Source organism: Lepidothrix coronata, unplaced genomic scaffold (genome assembly GCF_001604755.1).
Source record: "Lepidothrix coronata isolate B3197 unplaced genomic scaffold, Lepidothrix_coronata-1.0 Scaffold102, whole genome shotgun sequence".
Lineage (NCBI taxonomy): Eukaryota > Metazoa > Chordata > Aves > Passeriformes > Pipridae > Lepidothrix > Lepidothrix coronata.
The window spans coordinates 1,835,932-1,854,677 of NW_016690282.1; the positions used below are offsets into that span (position 1 = coordinate 1,835,932).

At 50.1% G+C, this 18,746-nt stretch overlaps 1 protein-coding gene across 1 annotated transcript; it reads right to left on the reverse strand.

Annotated features, from left to right (window-relative positions):
* Positions 1 to 9,045: 9,045 nt before the first annotated feature.
* On the reverse strand, positions 9,046 to 18,746 carry MCM5 (minichromosome maintenance complex component 5). Its single transcript, XM_017823316.1, has 17 exons — positions 18,646 to 18,746; positions 18,281 to 18,463; positions 17,245 to 17,371; positions 17,004 to 17,132; positions 16,372 to 16,544; positions 15,032 to 15,187; positions 14,769 to 14,935; positions 14,006 to 14,177; positions 13,713 to 13,824; positions 12,818 to 12,961; positions 12,458 to 12,523; positions 11,369 to 11,545; positions 11,147 to 11,259; positions 10,775 to 10,903; positions 10,379 to 10,521; positions 9,686 to 9,813; positions 9,046 to 9,304 (listed from the first exon to the last, which is right to left on the reverse strand). Exons 2-17 carry the CDS (start codon positions 18,445 to 18,447, stop codon positions 9,203 to 9,205), a joined length of 2,205 nt encoding a protein of 734 aa, XP_017678805.1. The 5' UTR covers positions 18,448 to 18,463; positions 18,646 to 18,746; the 3' UTR covers positions 9,046 to 9,202.

Consider the following 18,746-nt stretch of genomic DNA (forward strand, 5'->3'; position numbering starts at 1 on the left):
TCCTGCCACAAATCAGTACGAATTACATGAGCAGGAAAATTAGCTTTTATTTCATTAAAGTTGCTGAGGAGATATTATTGAAGCAGCAGCAAATATTGATCAGCCAGGCAAAACTCTTCAGAGGGGATTTGTTCACTATGTCAGTAGCCTCTTGTAGAACAGTGGTGTTCCACACAGAGGGCTGTCATTCAGCTCATGAGGGGAGGATGACTTGACATGGAAGAAAGGTGGGAAAGCTACCTTTCTATGGCTAACAACAAAAGAGGGGGACATTAGGGAGGTGAGGATTCATGAGATGGCACATATTTCTCTGCCTCTTAATGAAGAGGAGAGAGCTCAAGAGGAGTGGAAAACACTCTGGATATGGCATCTGTAGGATGAAGGAAATCCCCATGAGCAGAGCCTGGGATTAAAGAAGCTGGATTTCATCCATCCTTCTCTGCTGTTAGTTCTTGTGCATCTTGGGCTAAGACATGCTGCTTTTCTGTGCCTCCACTCTCTCCTCTGCAGGAGAGATGACCAGACTTCTCTACCAAAGGGTTTGAAAGGATAGATATGTTACTGACTGAAAGGTGCCAAGTCACGGCTGGGACCCAGTTTAGGATTGAGGAGTGAGATTGCACAGGCATGCTTTAACACAAGATCTCCCCTCTCACCTCTCAACAGCTCCCATTAGCCTTCTATTTCCCTTGCCTCCACCAGCACCAAGTGATCTTCTCACATGCCCTGTCTGGGCAGCCTCCAACTGCACCAACAGCTCTTTGCTCTGCTACCACGTTCACATGAGGAAGCCCACAAAAGGAACCAGAAAAACAAGAGAAGCTAGTTCATTTAGAGCCATTTGGGCTGTACAGATTTCACCTACCTCTTGCTGCTCACTGTAGGACCCAGAACAGAACCGTTCACATCCTTTTTTATGTAATAAGCAGATGGATTACATGCTTAAAACAAATTATCACTTCAATAGGAGTTCTCCAAAGCCCTTGACTATTGCAATGCCTGTGAGCCAGCATCTTTTCCAGCCTGAAGGTGCACACAGGAGGTGCTGCTGAAAAGCAAAGCCAATGAGTAAATATACAGGGTTGGTACCACATATTGCTTGACCGAAGGGCACAACTGATTCATTAGACTAGCTCTTGCCATGTTCCCACTTTTCAGCCTGTATCTCAGTGTTCCAGTTCCAGACTAATGGTGACTCTGACACCTGCGTATGGGTCACTGGAGATTGGGCTTTGATTTCTTTCCATTTCAGCGATTCATAGCTGACTGCATAAGTAGAGTCAGATACAAACCCACTGCCTAGATTACCACCCACCTGTTCCAAATCTGGGTCAATGTAGCATTTAAAAACATAAACAGCCACCACAGCCCTGCCAGGCAGATGTAAAGGAGGAAAGTAAACAAGAAAAGTACTCTTGATGTCAAAAGAGAAACATACAGAGGCAGCAGACTTTGTCTTTCTCCTGCATTTAATTGTCTTTGATGCTTCCTTCCCATGGGCTTTCATTTTTAACTGCCTCTTCCTGGTTGATGGAGGAGATCAAAAATGGCCCCTGATGATTTTATGTTTGGCAGAGAACCTCCCAGGAGCTGCCTCCTCCACATTCTTGGATGTTTTCTTCTGTCCAAGTCACCACCAAAGCAGCCTAAGGAGTGACTCCCATGGTGATAATATTTCCATGATGATTTCCAGGGATTGTCTACATCCCAAGACTTCTCTTGTCTGGGCACTAACTCCAGGGATTTTCCCTGATTGGTCCTGGGTATTTCATAGCTTTGGCATCCCCAACCCATGCCTAGTAGCATTAGCTGAGGTTATGAGACCCCAAGGCAGAGCACTGCCTCTGCTCTCCCAGGGGTAATACAGAACGTTCCTGGGGCACACATGAACCAGGTGGAGAAGTTGAAAGAGGCCCTATAGCTCCTGATATACTTCAGCACATGTCAGAGGTTGAAGAAACCCTCAGGACCTCTTTCCTGCCTGCTGATCCCAGTGTGGGGGGAACAAGTCCTCTCCCATGCTCTAGCATCTGAGAATTGCCTGGGAGTATCCTATTCCAAAAGGCAGGACTTCCAGCAGCTGCTGGATGGCTCAGTAAACAAACAAGCAACTTCTGCAAAACATGTCTGGATATCAGCCACATTAGCCATGAGTGCTGCTCTCCCCTGTGGATACAACAGCTGCCCATCGGAATAAACAGGAAACCATTTTATCCTCTGAGGAGCAAGAAAGGTGAAGGGGTCAGGACTGTAAATTGTGTGTCTCTGGAGTTGGGGCATGCAGGAGGAGCCACAAGCAAATAGGTCTTCTCTTTTTTCTCATAGAGAAGGAACTTGAATACTGGGCTTCGGCTTCTGAGCTCGTTCTCTGACCTAACGTTACCCTTTCCTCCAGTGCAAGAGACATAACAGCAGAAATCCTGGTTTCTTTCTCCTCTGAGGTTTTGGAAAGCAGTCAAGTAGTGTGGCATGGGGAGGTACTGAAGAAATACACCTGCCAGATCACATGAAATACAAGTGAACATGTCTTGTCAGATTCTGCATGACCACACATGATTGTTTTGTATGCTCTTGGCTATGGATACCTGTGCTTCTGCGCTTTGCCTTCCTACCAGCTGGTGATGTTCATATGGGAAAACTTGAGTCCCTTTGGGATCATTTTTTCTTGGCAATTTTAGAGTCCTTACTTTTTCAGCCCCTTGGAAAGCAAACCACTTTCACATCAAATGAAGGCAGCCACCAAGAATTTGCTTTGTCTGTCGAGTTCTTTGCTGGGCTCCTTGGTCAGACTGCTAAGGCTTGTGTCATGCAGGAGGTCAGGTGAGCTAGGCCAAAAGGGGTCTTCTGACCTCAACAACTCAAGTTTCAGCTCAACTCAAGACTGGGGAAGCTTCACCCTCTTCCCACGTGACATATCCATTACTATAAGTTGCATTTCCAACTGAATAGGGTAAAGTGAGGTTGGTGCAGTATGGCAGTAGGGATGTTACTGTGGAAACCATGATATTTTAATTCTCTGCTCAGAACAAGCCAGGTAAATCAGTCATTGTAGTTACCTCATTGCAGCAACTATGCTGCCAAAAGATCTGGACCGAGCATCAGGTATGTAGGGCTCTGGCACTCAACAGTTTGTGAGAGCCATGTGGTACTGGGAAAGCCATTTCCCTTTTTGTGTCCTTCAATTTTCCCCAACTCAGGCCCTCACCCTTCACCTGCTGGACCCATACGAAAGGCAAACCTCTCAGATTGGTTACAGTCTCTGCACTCCTGGTCAGACCACCAAACCTGGTCAGACCACCTCCTCATTACAAAACACAAGTAGAAGATAACTAGTAATGTTGAATGTGTATCTTATTCTGGTGCAAAGATCTAGGACAGTGATATTACCTGTATGCTAGGTGAGTTGTCAACTGTCATTCTAAAAACCTTATAAATATCTCGGACATTGTGCATTTAGCTCCAGAGTCCTAGTGAAACACTGAAAGTCTTCTTTATAATCACTTGTGACAGAGTCCACAGAGTACCAGTGCAGTTTGAAACCTGACAGATTCCATCAAGTGAAGGATTTCCAGAAAGGAAAGATGCCTATTTGTCTATTTATAGATGCCTATTTATACCGCAGAGGTGCTGGATGCTGACAAGCACAGTGTGTGGCCAGCTGTGGACAGACCTGCTTTCCACTCAGCAAGCAGTTCAGCGGTACTGTGATCAAGGTAAGCAGGATAGTGGTTCTGCTTTTGTTCTGAGGGTTCAAAAGTGTGTGGTGCAAAGGGCTTATAAACCAGTGTTGCCTGGCTTTCCTGGTCAGAAAAAGAAATCCCACAGATTTCTGGGGATTTCTGGCCAAATTGCCCACACAAAACTCTGAGAAAAAGAAAAAAAAATTAGGAAAAAAAAAGTGAGGTGAGATAAGGTGAAGATAAATAATGGGGAGATGAGGTGGAGCATCTTGGCTGGATGCAAGCTGAAGCACAGGGAGGAGAGGAACGGCCAAGAAGCAGCAGATGGTCCAGGGGATGTTCTCTGATGCGTGTCCCTTGGTGTCCTGTTCCTAACAGGCAGTGCTGAGGGTTGATCCAGCATGTTACACCCCAGCGTCCTGCCTGCCTGTGAAGCCAGCAAGCTTGAAAACAGAAATGGGAGGCTTTTGCTAGGCATTCTGTAAGGTGGCCAGGGACAGACCACAATGGCCAGGAAGGGGAATAGGAGCGAATAGTCATGCAGATAAGAAGAGACAGCAGGTATGAGGTGTGCAGTGAAGGGTAGGAAGAGTGAATGCACTGCCTGGCATTTCTGGGAGAGATCTGGAGCAGAGGTATGCAGGAAGGAGAAAAGGATGTTGCAAAATGGGCAAAACAGGATGAAGAACAATAGCGAGCATATGGATGTCACTGCTGTGGGAGAATGAGTGGTTTGGGATTTTGAAGGAACCTAGCCTAGAATTAGGGTGTATAGGCTGTTAGTCAAAATTCTTAGAGGACTTGAGACTCAGCATGAGATACCCCCACCCAGCAGAGCACTTCACAGGCACCCAGACCCATGACACATGTGCTGTTCCGCAGGGCGATGCCATGGCAGCACAGCATTGCTGCACCACAGTCTTCTTTTGTTTCTTCATCTTTTCTGACACAGTCCAGAGCGAAGCACAGGAATTTCTTTGCCTCCGGGAGATCATTTCTCAGCCTGGCAAAGGCTGGAGAGGCCCTAAAATGTGTTAAGGTTATTTATGTCAGCAGGTAAACTCTGCCACTCAGATTGGGTTACTGTTGTGCCAGGCACTACAAAAAGTCATGGTAAGAAGCGATCCATGCTCCAAAATGTTATTATCCAGAATAGGCAAGAAGATGAAGTCACTTGCTCAACTAGTCAAGCAAGTCAGCAGTAGAAAGGGGGAAGGAGTCCTAGCTTCCTTCGTCTGAGTTCAGTGCTTGGTGGACCAGATCAGATTATTTCTCACATTGCCCACATCAGCATATTCCACCTGCCAGTGTTTATCTCACATCCTTGAGCAATAGCCCTCAGGACTCTGCAGTTCAGTTTTGTTTTATTTTATGGAGGAAGTGACACTCACGACATGCTCAGAGGTTATATTGTTGCATTGCAACAGCTCTCATCCTACACAGAGATGGAAGAGATCCAAGTGGTGCAGATGTGATGACTCAGCTTTGCTGGATTTTACAGTAGTGTAGCTCCACTGACATTCCACAGAAATATTCTGATGAGCTCAATGTAAGAGGAAAATCAAATGTAGTGAAGCTGCCCCAAAATTAGCCACCCAAAGCAAGCCTTCTCCTAAGCCTTTCTCCAATACAGGAGTGTAGCACATGGGGAGGAAGGACATGCATGTCTCCCCATTTTGAGATGCCTATGATATATCAAAAAATACCTACTTGGTCTAGTTGCCTTGACCTCCTTTGGTATTTGATAGAGAAAAAAACAAATGCAACTAGGGAATGGCTTCTCTGGTTTCTTTTAAACATTTACTTGCAATAAAACAACTTTCTGTCTGATAGCGGTCACTCCCCTGCACTGACACAGAGAGCACCTTGCTCAGACACACCCCTTGATGCCTCGTGAGATGTCCAGCCCTCCCATGGACATCAAGAATGCTGACAAGAGCCAAGTCACTGGATCTCTTTGGAGTGTCCTGTCCACTCACACTAACGCATCTCATGCAGAATTACATGTAATCTGCAAGTTCTTCAGTTACTACTCCAATGTGGCAAGAGGTCAGTGTCTTCTACAACAGCCCAAGCTTTGAATTAAAGGCACCTGAGCATCCTTGGTGGCTGCCTGGTTTGGGGTGGCTACACTCATCCAACTGTGCTTCCCAAGGAGACAAGCCAAGGTTGGGGAAAGGAGGGGAAGGGGCTTCCTATGCCAATGGTATAGCACTGAGGTGAGGAACGCACAAGGTCAGGTTGGCAGGCTAGGTAAGGGAACGCTGTGCTGCTCTGGAATAAGTGGCTAAGCCTGACTGGTTTTACTCTCTCTGTTAGCACTGGATTTGAGAACAGCATTTTTGGTCATCTAAGGACACCTGGATAGGAACTCTATGCCAAATCTCAGCACGCCAGTACTTCAAGGATGACCAAAAAGAGACATCTTCACCAGGAGGATGACAGTCCTTTATCAAGTAGCTAACATTTGAGGAAAAATCTGGTCATCTTCACCAGGAGGACCACCAATCTCTTATCATGTAGATATCACCAAGCATCTACCCAACTGAGAACTGCTGTTCCTCACAAAATTTCCATCTGCAGCACTATGTTCAAAACAAGTCATTACTAATCAATGATCTCAAGTTCCAAATAATGCCAGTTGCGCACATCCTAGCTCCACTTCTTGTGATAACACTGCATACATTAGTTGCTAAACAATGTTGTTTCGAGTAGTACCTACACTTACATAACCTCATACCATATAATCAACACATTTCATAGCACGAAGAGATCAATCATTCTGATCCCCACCACAGAAATATACCTCTGCTCCTCACCATGTCATGAAAACAACATGAAAAAAGAAAAAAAAAAGAATTTCCAACCTCCGCACCTGCCAACACCCAGCAGAACTTGATGTACCTTGAGATGGTAGCTCGTTTAAAACCTGTGAGCACCACATGACCACCCCTGGCAGTCAGCAGCTCAAATCCAGCCATGTCCTACTACTCTGGCACAGAGTAAAGATTATGGAGATGGGGGGATACCTGAGGGAGGGGAGGAGGGAAGGGGGAAAGGAGGGAAGGAAGGCAGGTGATGGAAATAGAGCCCCTTGCACTCTGTTCTCCTTCCCAGTCCCCTTCCTAGGACATTCTCTCCCCACCCAGCCCCATCGCTGGGTGCTCTTTCCAAGCCTGGGAACAGAGGCTCACAGATAGCAAAGATATCCAAAAATAGCAGTAGCAGCAGGCTATGGGTACTGATCCCATACTCAGTTCTCTGTTTGCTTTGCTCTTGCTGCACCTCTGAAAGAGGACCACAGACAGACAGGTACTGTCTGCACCGCCAAAGCAAGGACAGAGGTACTTGTGGAAAGGCGGCAGGGGCTGAGAGACCTGCAGAACCCATTACCACAGGACTGCATGGGCTATGACATGTAGCAGAAGAACAGCCACGACACCACTGCTGCTCCATGCCTGTGTTGACCCTGTTTTAACAAGTCGCCTCCTGATGCTGCAATAGAAAGTCCTTGAACAGGGGCACAGGAGCTTGTGTGGTGGGCAGGATGCTTTCAAACAAACGCTAGCAGTTTTGGGAAGTAGGTGAGGATGTGGCCCTTTTGTTGCCACATCAACAGTCACTTATTCCTCCTCCATGGAGATGATCCTCTCCATGGAGCAGCAGCATCCTTTTTTTATTTTTTTCTGACCAGGGAGCACTGCAGGGACAGGTGTCTCTCTTTTTTACTTTTTTTTTAAACAGAAAAGGGGCCCACTTTTGCCCCAGCATTGCTTGCTCCAAGAAGCACAACGAGGTGCTTGGCATAAGCAAAAATACAGGGCAATAGAATCTCACTCACTGGAGCGAGCTTTCTAGGGACCTATTCCTACCTATCCTTTGGGAGCCTTGGGACGAGCCTCTTCTTCCTTCCATCCCTCCACAAAGGTTGTCCCCATCCAAAAAATGGAGAGTGAAGAGCAGAAGGCTGCTTCTCATATGTGCACCCAGTCTCTCCCAGCTCACCTCCACCCGAGCCCCTCCAGACTTCCGAGCCCATAACCACATAGAGTGCACTATGCACACCTCAAAATGTTCCCACAGAGGCAGAGAAAGATGTTGCTGAACCCCCAAGGTTTGCAGTGGGGCCCAGCCCTTGTATGAGAGCTGCCAGGCTGGGTGCACCTCACACCCCAGCCCTTTGGGACCTCTCGGTTTCCCCTCTTGGAGGATGAGGCAGCACTAAGGCAGCGCCGCAGGCAGCTCCACAGCTCAGCATCCTCTAGGCTCTGGTACCCTCTGCTGGCCCTGAACATTTCTTTTGCTAATGAAACCTCTCCTGGGGTGTTTTTTAGCCTGAAGATCACTTGCAGACATGACATCAGCCTCTCCAGCTCCCGCAGCAAGCTTTGCTTGCCCAACGCTGTGCTGTCTTCAAAGGCCCCCACCAGTGCTCTCAGCCCCCAGCTGACCCCAAGCTGCCAAGGGCAGGGACTTATCTGCACCTTACACCTTTGGGAGGATGCTGAAGAGAACCAACTCTGCCAGAAATAATAAAAACCTGTCAAGTTTGTAAGTGCAAGGTTGTGTAGCAAATGCAGAAGGGTGAGCAGCTGCACTCCCCAGGGGAGAGTGCCCAGGTGAGGCTCCTGCTGAGTGGGACAATCATCCCCAAGGCCACTGGCATATATGAAGGAGGTGGCAGAGACTACTTGGAGCAGGACACATAGCTCAAGGGCATCACCCTGCATCCCCATCCTCACTGGAGCAAGCAGAGAGCTCTGCCCATGCCTCCGAGCAAGGCTTTCACACAGCGCTTTACACTGCAGGGTAGCGTGTTTGGCTGCTGCAGCCCCAGGCAAGGGCAAGGAGGGATAAGCAAAGAGCAGCTTTGAAGCAGAAAGCAGGCTGTTTCCTTTGCTGCTGCTGGCAGACGTGGAAGAAAGCATCAGACTGCACTAAGGGACTGGCTAAAGTGCCTCCTGCAGCGCTGAGCCCAACAGGACAGCCTATGTCAACAGGATTTATGCCTTAATACACGATTAAATCCTGAGTGAGAAACAGATTTCTGCCTTCAGGGCTACTGGTGCTGCCCATGGGGCTGTGTGCTGACTAGGGGCAAGTGCATAACACAGGGCAAGCACAAGGGACAGCTTTCCAACCAAAATCCTATACCACCTCCAAAGCAGCAAGGGCATAGATGCCCGCTGCCCCTCAGGGCCAAAGATCCTGAGCTACCAATATCAGTTTTTATTTTAACACAGACTAAAAGCTTTTGGAGTTCAAAGAAACATTGACATGACACAGTGACAGAGCACTGTCACTGTGCTGTGCACTGTGTCACTGTCACTGTGACACTGTGCACTGTTTCCAGGGGCTCTGGAAACCCTGACCACCCCAAAACTGGTTCAAGAGGGAGGCCTGAGGCCGTTTGGGGCCCCAGTGGAAAGCTTCTTCCATGTGACCCCTCTCGGGGCACTCTCCCTGTACATGGGTAGGTGTCAAGCAGCAGCGGTTCCCTCCTGGAGCATGGCACAGGGAGGTCACTTGATGCGGTAGAGGACTTTGCGCTGCATACGGTGCTGGATCTCCCCCCGCCGCATCATCAGCTGCAGCACCTTGTAGATGGCATGTTCTGGGTATTTCTGCAAAAAGGAAGAGCAGGGGAAGATGAAAGCCCAACTATGCCCCTCCAGAGAAAGGGACACCAGCAGTACCAGATGCTGATGCTCCCTTCCCCTCTCACTATTTCAGGTCTGACTGCAGCTAATCTTACAAATTACATTATTCTGTTTCAAGGGTAGAACCCCAAACTACCCAAACCAGGCCCAAACCTCAGAGCTTTTGCAGATCAAATCCCCTTAAATGCTGCAATCACACTGCACACCATTTCTAGAAACAACTTCAAAGGCAGGTATGACCAAAAGGCTCTTCCATCACCTCTTTGAGGAATGGGTTTCAGGCCCCAGCAGCTGCCTGGGGTCCCTGGTTTCACAGACCAACCCTCCATGGGGTCCCTGACCCACCTGCCGCATGAAGTCCTGGACGATGCTGTGCTCTGACACCTGAGAGCCAATGGCAAAGCGACGCTTGAGCTGCTTCTCAATGCGGGACAGCATCTCTTGGTCCTCCTGTGTTGTGAAACCTTCTGCCCCTGGAGGGAGAGGCTGTGTGAGGTCTCGTGCCACCCCTGTCACTCTCAAAGCCAGAGTGCCCATCTCCTGTGTCTCCCACCACACCTGCACAACTCAGAGACTATAGGGAACCCATGAGCAACTCCACCAACAAAAGTTGTGGAGCTCCACACAGCTGAACATAGAACTGACTGCTGGAGCTTTTTCAAACCTTAATGGCATGCTGGTACCCAAGGAAATATTGTCTTCACCCCCATAGGGAAAGATGTTAGAGGACTAATAGGCCTAGGAATCACCTCCAGCACCAGACTCTGCTCTTGGGACCACAAGGGGACAGACCAGCCCTCCCTGGACCAGCATGGGTGGAGACGCTCAGTGTCATTTGCCATTGCTCTCCCTCTGAGGCACAGCCCCATAGCCATGATAACCCCTTGCTGCCACAAGCACTGCTTTGCCTCTGCTTGGGGAGGAAGTTCAGCACCTGCCCCTGACAGCCAAATCCTGTGAGAGCTTGTCTCTCCTTGCCCTGAGCAACCAGGCCCACCATGTCTCTCCAGTCCTCAGCACAGAGCATGTCCTCCTCACCTGACAGGTTGCCTGACATGGCAGCGTCAAGCGTGGACACGTGGAAGAGCCGTAAGGCCTCTTCGACATCCACCTCAGTGGCGAAGGGCTGAAGCTTCATCTTCGCTAAGGACTCGGCAATGCGCACGATGGCCTCCAGCTGCCTGCAGCCAAAGGAGATGTTCCCTGTTTTCTACTGCAGCTCCAAGGTCTTTCTCCTTTCCCCCAACCCCTTCTATCCCCACCTACCCCACTGCAGGCACCTCCTGCCTTCCCCTGCAGCATCTTCAGTTTTGCCTTGTTCACAGAGGGCTCCCGCCAAGCCCCAGCACCCCACTAACACCCTTCCTGGGCTACCCCAGTAATGCCACCCCAATCCCTAAGGCTGTGGTGTGGCAAGGAGGGGGTGTTGCTCACCGGATGGTGATGGGGATGCTGGAGCGGCGGTCACTCTCCTGCTCGTGCTGGCGAGTGCCAGTCCGCATCAGGACGTAGCGGTTCTTCAGCTTCTCCGCTGCTGCTGCCGACAGCCGAGGGCCACACTTCCTGCAAGGGGGAACGGGAGCTGGAAGCAGTGCCACCAGGGAGAATTCCTGGGGCAGGGGTGTCCCTGGGTACCCCTCACTCCCTTGGGCCATGCTGTGGCACCATTCTGAGCTCCTCTGGCATCCCTTTTTTCAAGGCAGTTTAAAAAAGGGCACTCAGATAGAGCATGGCATGGTTTGCTTCTCACCACTGCCTCCCACCGTGCAGCCCAGGTGCTGCTAAAAAGTTATGTCTTTCACTCACGTCCGACAGAAGGAGATGAGCTTCTTCAGCTTGTTCAGCTCGATCTCGCCCTCCACAGCCTGGGTCTGCGTCAAGGCACTCACGTGTAAGGACATCACATGCTTGGCCAGTGTCTAGGAAAGCAGAAGGCAGTCAGGCAGCAAGAACCTCCCTGCCTCCTCCTCCTCCTCCCAGAAAACAGGGCACCAGGAGTCCCAGCTGCACCCACATGCCTCAACCTACCATGTCTCGCTCCTCATTGTGCTCATCCTTGACGATGAAGATCATGTCAAATCGGGACAGAATGGTGGGCATAAAATCAATGTTCTCCTCACCCTTGGTCTCATCCCAGCGCCCAAAGACAGAGTTGGCAGCTGCCAGCACTGAGCAGCGGGAGTTGAGTGTGGTTGTGATTCCTGCCTGTGGGGGGAAGGTGAAACAGATGGTGTCACATCATAGGAGGGCAAGAAGGACATTAACTCACAGTGAGAGGTCCAGAGTGGTTTGCAAGGACTCATCCTCAATCACTTGCATTTAAATAAACCCCCTTAAGTAGTACCCAATTGCTCTGTAATGGTCCCCTGTGAGAAAGACTCAGCACAGGAGCTATGTGGGCCTGGATCCACATCCTTCTGGAGGAGGACTGGCTTCAGCTGAGACTTAAGCACTGAGTGATTTTGTTTAAAACCTCATGTCAAGGCCACAGATACACAAGACCCCACCACAGGTTTTCGATCTGAGCCAGAAGCTGGGCCCTCAGCCAGGGCTGAGTCCTCCTGGACAGCTCTGGCACAAAGCATGGGTTTGCAGGTAGCAGCATGACAGCAACCAGCAAGGTAAAGCCACGGTGAGTGCTCCTTCCAGAGACTAAACAGCTAAGGGATGAGCCAGAGCAACCAGGAGGCAGCAGAGGTGCTACAGAAAAAGATTAAGCAGCAGAAATGAAGAGAAACTCTGACTTGAGAAAGGATCTGGCACCAGGATGTCAGGCAGTTTCTGTAGATCTTCTGAGGGGGTGAAGAGCAGAGGGAAGGAAGAAAAAGAAGTGACATCAGGCTGTGACATAGGGACATCAGCAGAACTAAAAAATATAGAGGAGCAAAGGACTGGCAGAGCAGAGGGAGCTTGTTTCAGTCCTGCTGAAGTTCAGTCTGCTCAGGAAAAGACAACTCAAAACCTACAAGCAGGGCTGACTGGTCTCAGATCAGAGAAACCAGCAACCATCAATACCACTTGCCTGGACTCTAAAATGGGCAATTCTGGCAAAAGATGCGTGACCACTGGTTGCTTGGGTCTCAGGTTCACACCCCAGAACATGCATCCACAGCTCACCTTTGCAATGGAGATAGTCTGCTGCTCCATCGCCTCATGGATGGCCACGCGGTCATCCTCCCGCATCTTCTCATCCAAGGTGGGAGAAACCAGACAAGCAGAAAAGAAGTCACCATCAGTCATCTCTGCCAGACCTCAGTTACACATCCACTGATGTGACCCCCAATAAAGCTCTGTGAAGACCTCTGCAGGATGTAAGCAAATTCCCCTGCAGCCTCATCCCCTTCACCTCCCCCAAATGGAAGTGAGGCCGTTCTCAGGAGAGTTGCCCTTTCTCCTGCAGCTCTGGGCTCTCCTGGGAGAAGCTGGCATCCCCAAGGGCTGTCTTTCCCACTCCTGCACAGGCAGCTCCATGGGTACCTTGTCGAACTCATCGATGCACACCACTCCTCCGTCTGCCAGCACCATGGCTCCTCCTTCCATGAAGAAGTTCCTAGAGGAAGGGTCGCGGACCACTGAGGCTGTCAAGCCAGCAGCGCTGCTGCCTTTTCCAGAGGTGTACACCTAGTGGCATGCAGGACAAGGAAAGGGACAGCACATCAGCTGCCACAGCACCCAGGAGCCCACTGCTCCAGTTTAAGGACAAAGCACCCCTGGCACTGCAAAATCTGGAGCTGCTGGAGGAAACACAAGAACCTCCATGAAAAGCCCTCAGCACATGCAGATGTGCTGGGTAAAGAGCAAGACTATTGCCTCATTCCAAGCCTCGAACTAAACAGCTGTGACGCACCAGAGGGTGTGCAGACACACAAATACAGATATTAAGTACAGAACGGGGAGTGATTCATTGTTTGGTGGTCTGCTGCATTAGCTTTGTTTTCCCACAGAGGGAACAATGCAGTCAGAGGCTGAGTTTAATAGAGACAAAAAACCACAGCTGAAAATATAATTCTATGCCTGGGCTAAGGCTAGAGGTCTGTGCCTGAGATGCCATCAGCTTAATTTGTCCTGACCAGCCAGCCCCTCCGTTGATCAAGTCTCAACAATCAACAGCAGCACCAGTCACATCTTTGGACATCTGCAAACAGCCTGGCTCATAGCATATAATGAAAGGCATTACCTGCTTCCCCTTCCCTCCCTCATTTCCCATCCCTTCCAAGGTAGCACCGGAAACGGCAGTGCATGCCTCTGCCAGCAAGTCTACCTGTGGATGCACTGACAAATGTCTGCTGTGACCAGTCTGGTCTTTGGTGCTACACAAGGAGCAGAAAGGACAAAAGAAGTGTGCTACAAGTGGGTGCCTCAAACCACCTACCCCAATGGGCGAACACTTCTCGACAAACTTCAGCAGTTGGGATTTGGCCGTGCCAGGGTCACCCAGCATCAGCAAGTTGATGTCCCCCCTGCGGGTCAACCCATCTGGGAGCCTGGAGTGACAGGGTGGGGAGAAGAGAGGGAGGAGAGATGGTGAGCCTTTATTTTGACAACCAAGCACTGCTGACTAGTGGCAGGCAGCTGGCAGCACTGCCGGAAGACACTATGAGGGCTCTATGCCATCAGTGACATCCCTGCCAGCACTCTCTCTCCACCAGGCTGACTTTTCCCCACCTCTTGCGAGAGCCTCCAAATAAGAGGCAGGCAATGGCCTTCTTGATGTCAGTGCTGCCATAGATGGAGGGCGCAATGCTCTTGGCAATGGTCTCGTAGATGTTGGGCATGGCAGTGAGGCGACGAAGTTCCTCCTCTTCTTGAGGGGTCACCGAGCCAGCAAAGCTATGCCCTGTACAGTGATGAGGGGAATGATGCAACAGTGGATGTTTTAAAGTAAACTACATCACTCCCCCCTACACCCACTACCACCAAAATCCCTTTTTCAAGGGATTTTGCCAAGTGCAAAGTGGGAAGGGTGGAGAGGGCAAGCATCTGCTAAGCAAAAAAAGGCAGGCTGTGTTCTTAGACTGTCAAGAAAAAGCAAGGATCTTGGGCAAAGCAGCTCTGCATAGTCAGGAGCATGTTTTAAATACATAGCTCAATTTGAACAATGGACTTCAGCCTGGATCCTCAGGGATGGCTTAGCAGATTTCCACTAAGATCAATACAACAAAAGCACTTAAATACCCTGGAGGACTCAGGCTGAAACCTCCTCATTTAACATTACTGAGAAAAAGTCCTACAGGACACGACTAAAACATCCAGGGCAAGTCAGAGCCCTGGAATGGCCTGAACATTCTGCTATATAAGCAATAGAGAAGGACCATGGCTGTGATTTCATACAGTCCTTGCTGAGGCATCACCTTGTTCAGGAAGGGGGGGTGTCTCCCAACACCAAGCTACTAAAACAGAAAAAACACACACCAAAAGCAGCCCTCACCTGAGCCCTCCACATCCACCTGGATGCCCACGACACGAATGTAAGCGCTTCGAATGCCCACCCCCACGTTGTCACGTCTTTTATTCTTGCTCTGGGCAGATTTCTTGATGGAGTAGATCCCCATGATAGTGACTCTGTTCCCTGGGACAACTTTGTCACACAGGTACCTAAGAGGAGAAAGGAGAAAGATGAGGATGGTAGCAGGGGAAAGGATGGCACCAGCGACATCAGGCGGGATCGGGGTGGGGAGGCTGTGCCAGTACCTGTCACAGTACAGCTGCAAGTGCCGGGGCATCTCCCCGTGCGGCACGGCGTCCGGGGACTCCTGTAGCTTCAGGACCTGGAAGTCCACACACTTGCACTTATCTGGCATGATGAAATAGGGGTCCAGTGGACACCTTGGGCGGCCTGCTTGTTCCCTGTGAAGAGAGATCAATCAGGGAAGGCTGTTAGCACTCAAGAGCCACCCCCTAGAGCCCATCTGTGGAGGGGACAGCAGTGACAGTGCCCCATCAGCAGGTAAGGGCAGACGCACAGGGTCAGAGCAAAGGCTCAGCAAGCCCTCTGCCTTTTCAACAGCTGCCAAAAGTGTGCATGAGAACAAGCCACAGGCAGGGGGATACTTTGAGCACTCTCCCTGCCTTCCCCCCTCTCCCTTGCTAGCTAGAAGCAGGAAGGAAGGTAATTCATTAATTACACAGAAGGTAACAGTACAGACTCAGTGACACAGCAGGGCATTTCTCTTTATAACCTCATACATGAAGCAAATGTTAAGTAGATTCTGGTGAGAAAGCAATTAGCAACGTGACAAGGCTGACATCCACCTCCCAGTCTCTCGAGATATATCTGCCTACAAGCTCTCCAAGACAGAGAGCACCTCTACATCCTGCTGCCGTCTCAGAATGGCACTACAGATGCCTGACTCCATGCAGGGCTTCTGGGAAGGGTAACATGAGGGTGCAGATGCACTCACGCAGTCAGGGATCGGGAGTGAGGTGCCGTACAGACCACATGCAGGAACGATCCCTAACCCAAACACCCCTTAAGCTGCAGTAGAGTTAAGGTGCAGAAAATAAATACTGGTAGGTATGAGCCTGAAGACCCAACCCAGCAGGATTGGTTGGTCAAGAGCTGCAGCACAGTGGCAGGCTAATGCTCGTGGTTTGAACAGGCACCAAGAGCCGTAAAGCAGGATAAAAAAGGATAGTAGCAAAGCACCCCTAAGGAAGGTAACACAAAACAGGCCCCTCAGAAGGGGGAATATGGAAGCAAGAAGTTTGTTTGGAAAAGATAAGAACTTAATAGGAAGTTAGGATGACGGCTTCAGACAGCATCATGGGACAGCTGGAGACAACAATGAACCTTTAGGTAAAAAAGGTAAAACACCCTATATATAAAAAGAACTCCCTGGACATGGTCACTCAACACTGCATGCAGACACAGGGGGAGTACGAAGGGTGGAGGCAGACAGTGGTGAAAGTGCTTCTGCCTCGTGTAACTTAGAGATGACTTTGCAGCATGTGGGATGGAGGGGGATTAGGAGGGGGAACACAGCCTTTTTCCCCCACCAGCCTGCCACGTGCATCCCTTTGTCAGTTCTTACGTGTTGCATTTCCTGGGGAGAGCATAGCCCTCCAGGCCCGGGCGCACCGCAATGTTGGTGATGGTGTTGCGGCAGCTGCGGCACTGGATGGTGATCCTGGTGGCTTTGGCTCTCACAGGGGTTGCTGCAATTACTATCCCAGGGATCTTCACGAGGTGGGACATCTGGTCAGACTGAAAGGGAAAAGGTGAAGGGAAGGTTAGAAAGCCATCAGTGGAGGATGGATGGAAAACTAAAGAAGTTAAAGAAACACAGTTCTTTCTTAGCTTCACTGCCCACTTTCCTGGGACTAAAGAACCACAACAAAAAAGCCTGCACAATGTCTCTCCTTCACTCTTCAGTAGTAACATAACATGACTTAAGCCATGCTGATTTCAAAGCATGAGAGGAAAGGATAGAATGCTCCATGTAGAACATCACTAACAGCAATAATGTCCCAGCAGCAGGAACCAGCAAAAACAGTCCCTTGCAGTCAGATTTAAGTTGCAGAGTACTGCTGCTTTAAACTAGTAAATTAGCGTGCAACCCATGTCCTGAACTGTGTGATGAAGTACCAAAAGCTCCCCTGCAATCACGCACACAGATGCAAACCCTGCCACTCACTGCTCTGCGCAGCAGCCAATTCTTCTCACCTTCAGGCTGCGGATGGTGGCTGCGTTGGCATCCGATCTCAGCATCACCTGGATGTCTTGGAGAGCTTCCTCCCCTGAAGGACGAGGGCGAGTGACCTCATCTGCGACTTCTTTTGCCGCTTCTTCCAACTAGAAAGGCAACAATGAGGTTATTAATGGGTACGTTACAGTATCATGTCAGGGCTGCTCTCAAGGTGTGGCTGTGTCAGTGCACCAGGTTGCCGACCTCCTCCATCCTTACCAGCTGCAGGTGCTCCGCTGGTTGCTTGTACAGATAGTCAGCGAGATCTTCATCAAAGCTGGCCAAGTCTTCCATTTCCACCTCCACCCAGTACTGACTCAGGTTATAGTGCCGTTTGAGCTCATCCCTGGAAGGCAGGAAGTGGTAAAGCTTTGCAGGGCAAAAAGCAAGAGTCCCCCACAGTAACCTTATAAAAAGCAGGGATCAGAGAAGGCAGGTTCTGCAGGTGGTCCTTGGTTTGGAAAGCAAACAGGGAAAATTAGGAGCGTCAAAAAGAGAAGCGCAGAGGGACCTGGGCAAATCTTGCACCCAAACCCACTTTGAAATGTGACATAAGACCAGGGACACCAGTGCTTGCAGTGACAATGCACTTACTAGAGTTACATGACCAGATAAGCAATTAGAAAACTTCTACATAGGAAAATAACTACTATACCTAAGATGTGGTTTAAAACAAACAAAGTAATAGCAGAGCAAGCACCATTCTTATTAAAAAGCCAGAGTCCATGAAATTTAGAGGTAAAAGATAGTTCTAGTCCTTGATTATGATATATCTCCATGTTCTCTCACAGTTGTGTCTCCAAGCTGTGTAGGCACAGGGATGGCCAAGAGAACTTCATAGACTTGGAAGGCACACATGGACAGTGCTGCACTGATTTGAATGGATACAGACAAAACTCCAGACCAAAAAGTGGCAGAACTTGAAGACAGATCTTGAATTTCAGAACTAAGTGCAAGCCAGGCAGTGCAGATCCCTCTATTGCTACCTCTGCCACTGGCTGGCTGAGTCTGGCTAAAAGTTTCTGAGAACATCAGACCTACGTTTTTATATCAGGTTCTAGAGGAAAAACTACATCTCTTACACTGAAAAAGAGCAGGGTTTATGGCCTTCTCTTTATGGCCTATGAGAACAGAGAAGTTGGGACGTGCTATCGTGTATCTAGGGTGTGCACTGCAGGAGGGAGGTTAAGAGCAGACTGGACGTGCAAAGAGCAGTGGATAAAGCTCAGAAAGAGAAAAGGGGCCACAGCAGCACCTGTATTTGAAGGTGAAGCCCGTCCGGTCCGTGCCCACCCGGTACTGCCGCAGGAACTCCTTGAACCGCTTCTGCAGCTGCGACTTCCGAACCTGCCCCTCGTCCACGGACGCATCTCCCCCAAAGCTGTCGCTGTAGTAAATGCCGGGGTCATCGAAGCCGGACATCACGATGGCTGGTCCGCTGCGGGGGCGAGAGCGCTCGGTCAGCCCCTACCGCCCCCTCCGCGCCAAGGGCCCCGCGGGATCCCCCTCCCGGGCTGTACTACACGCACGTAGTGCCCCGTTCCCTGTTCTCGTTCCCCGTTCCCCGTTCCCGTTCCCCGTTCCCGTTCCCCGTTCCCGTTCCCCGTTCCCGTTCCGCACCTCGCCGCCCTCAGGAACCCGACAACAACTTTTTCGCGGCAAAAGTGACGCGCAGCGGAAACTGAACGGGTGCAGGGCGCGCGCCGCCGCCGCGCACTCCG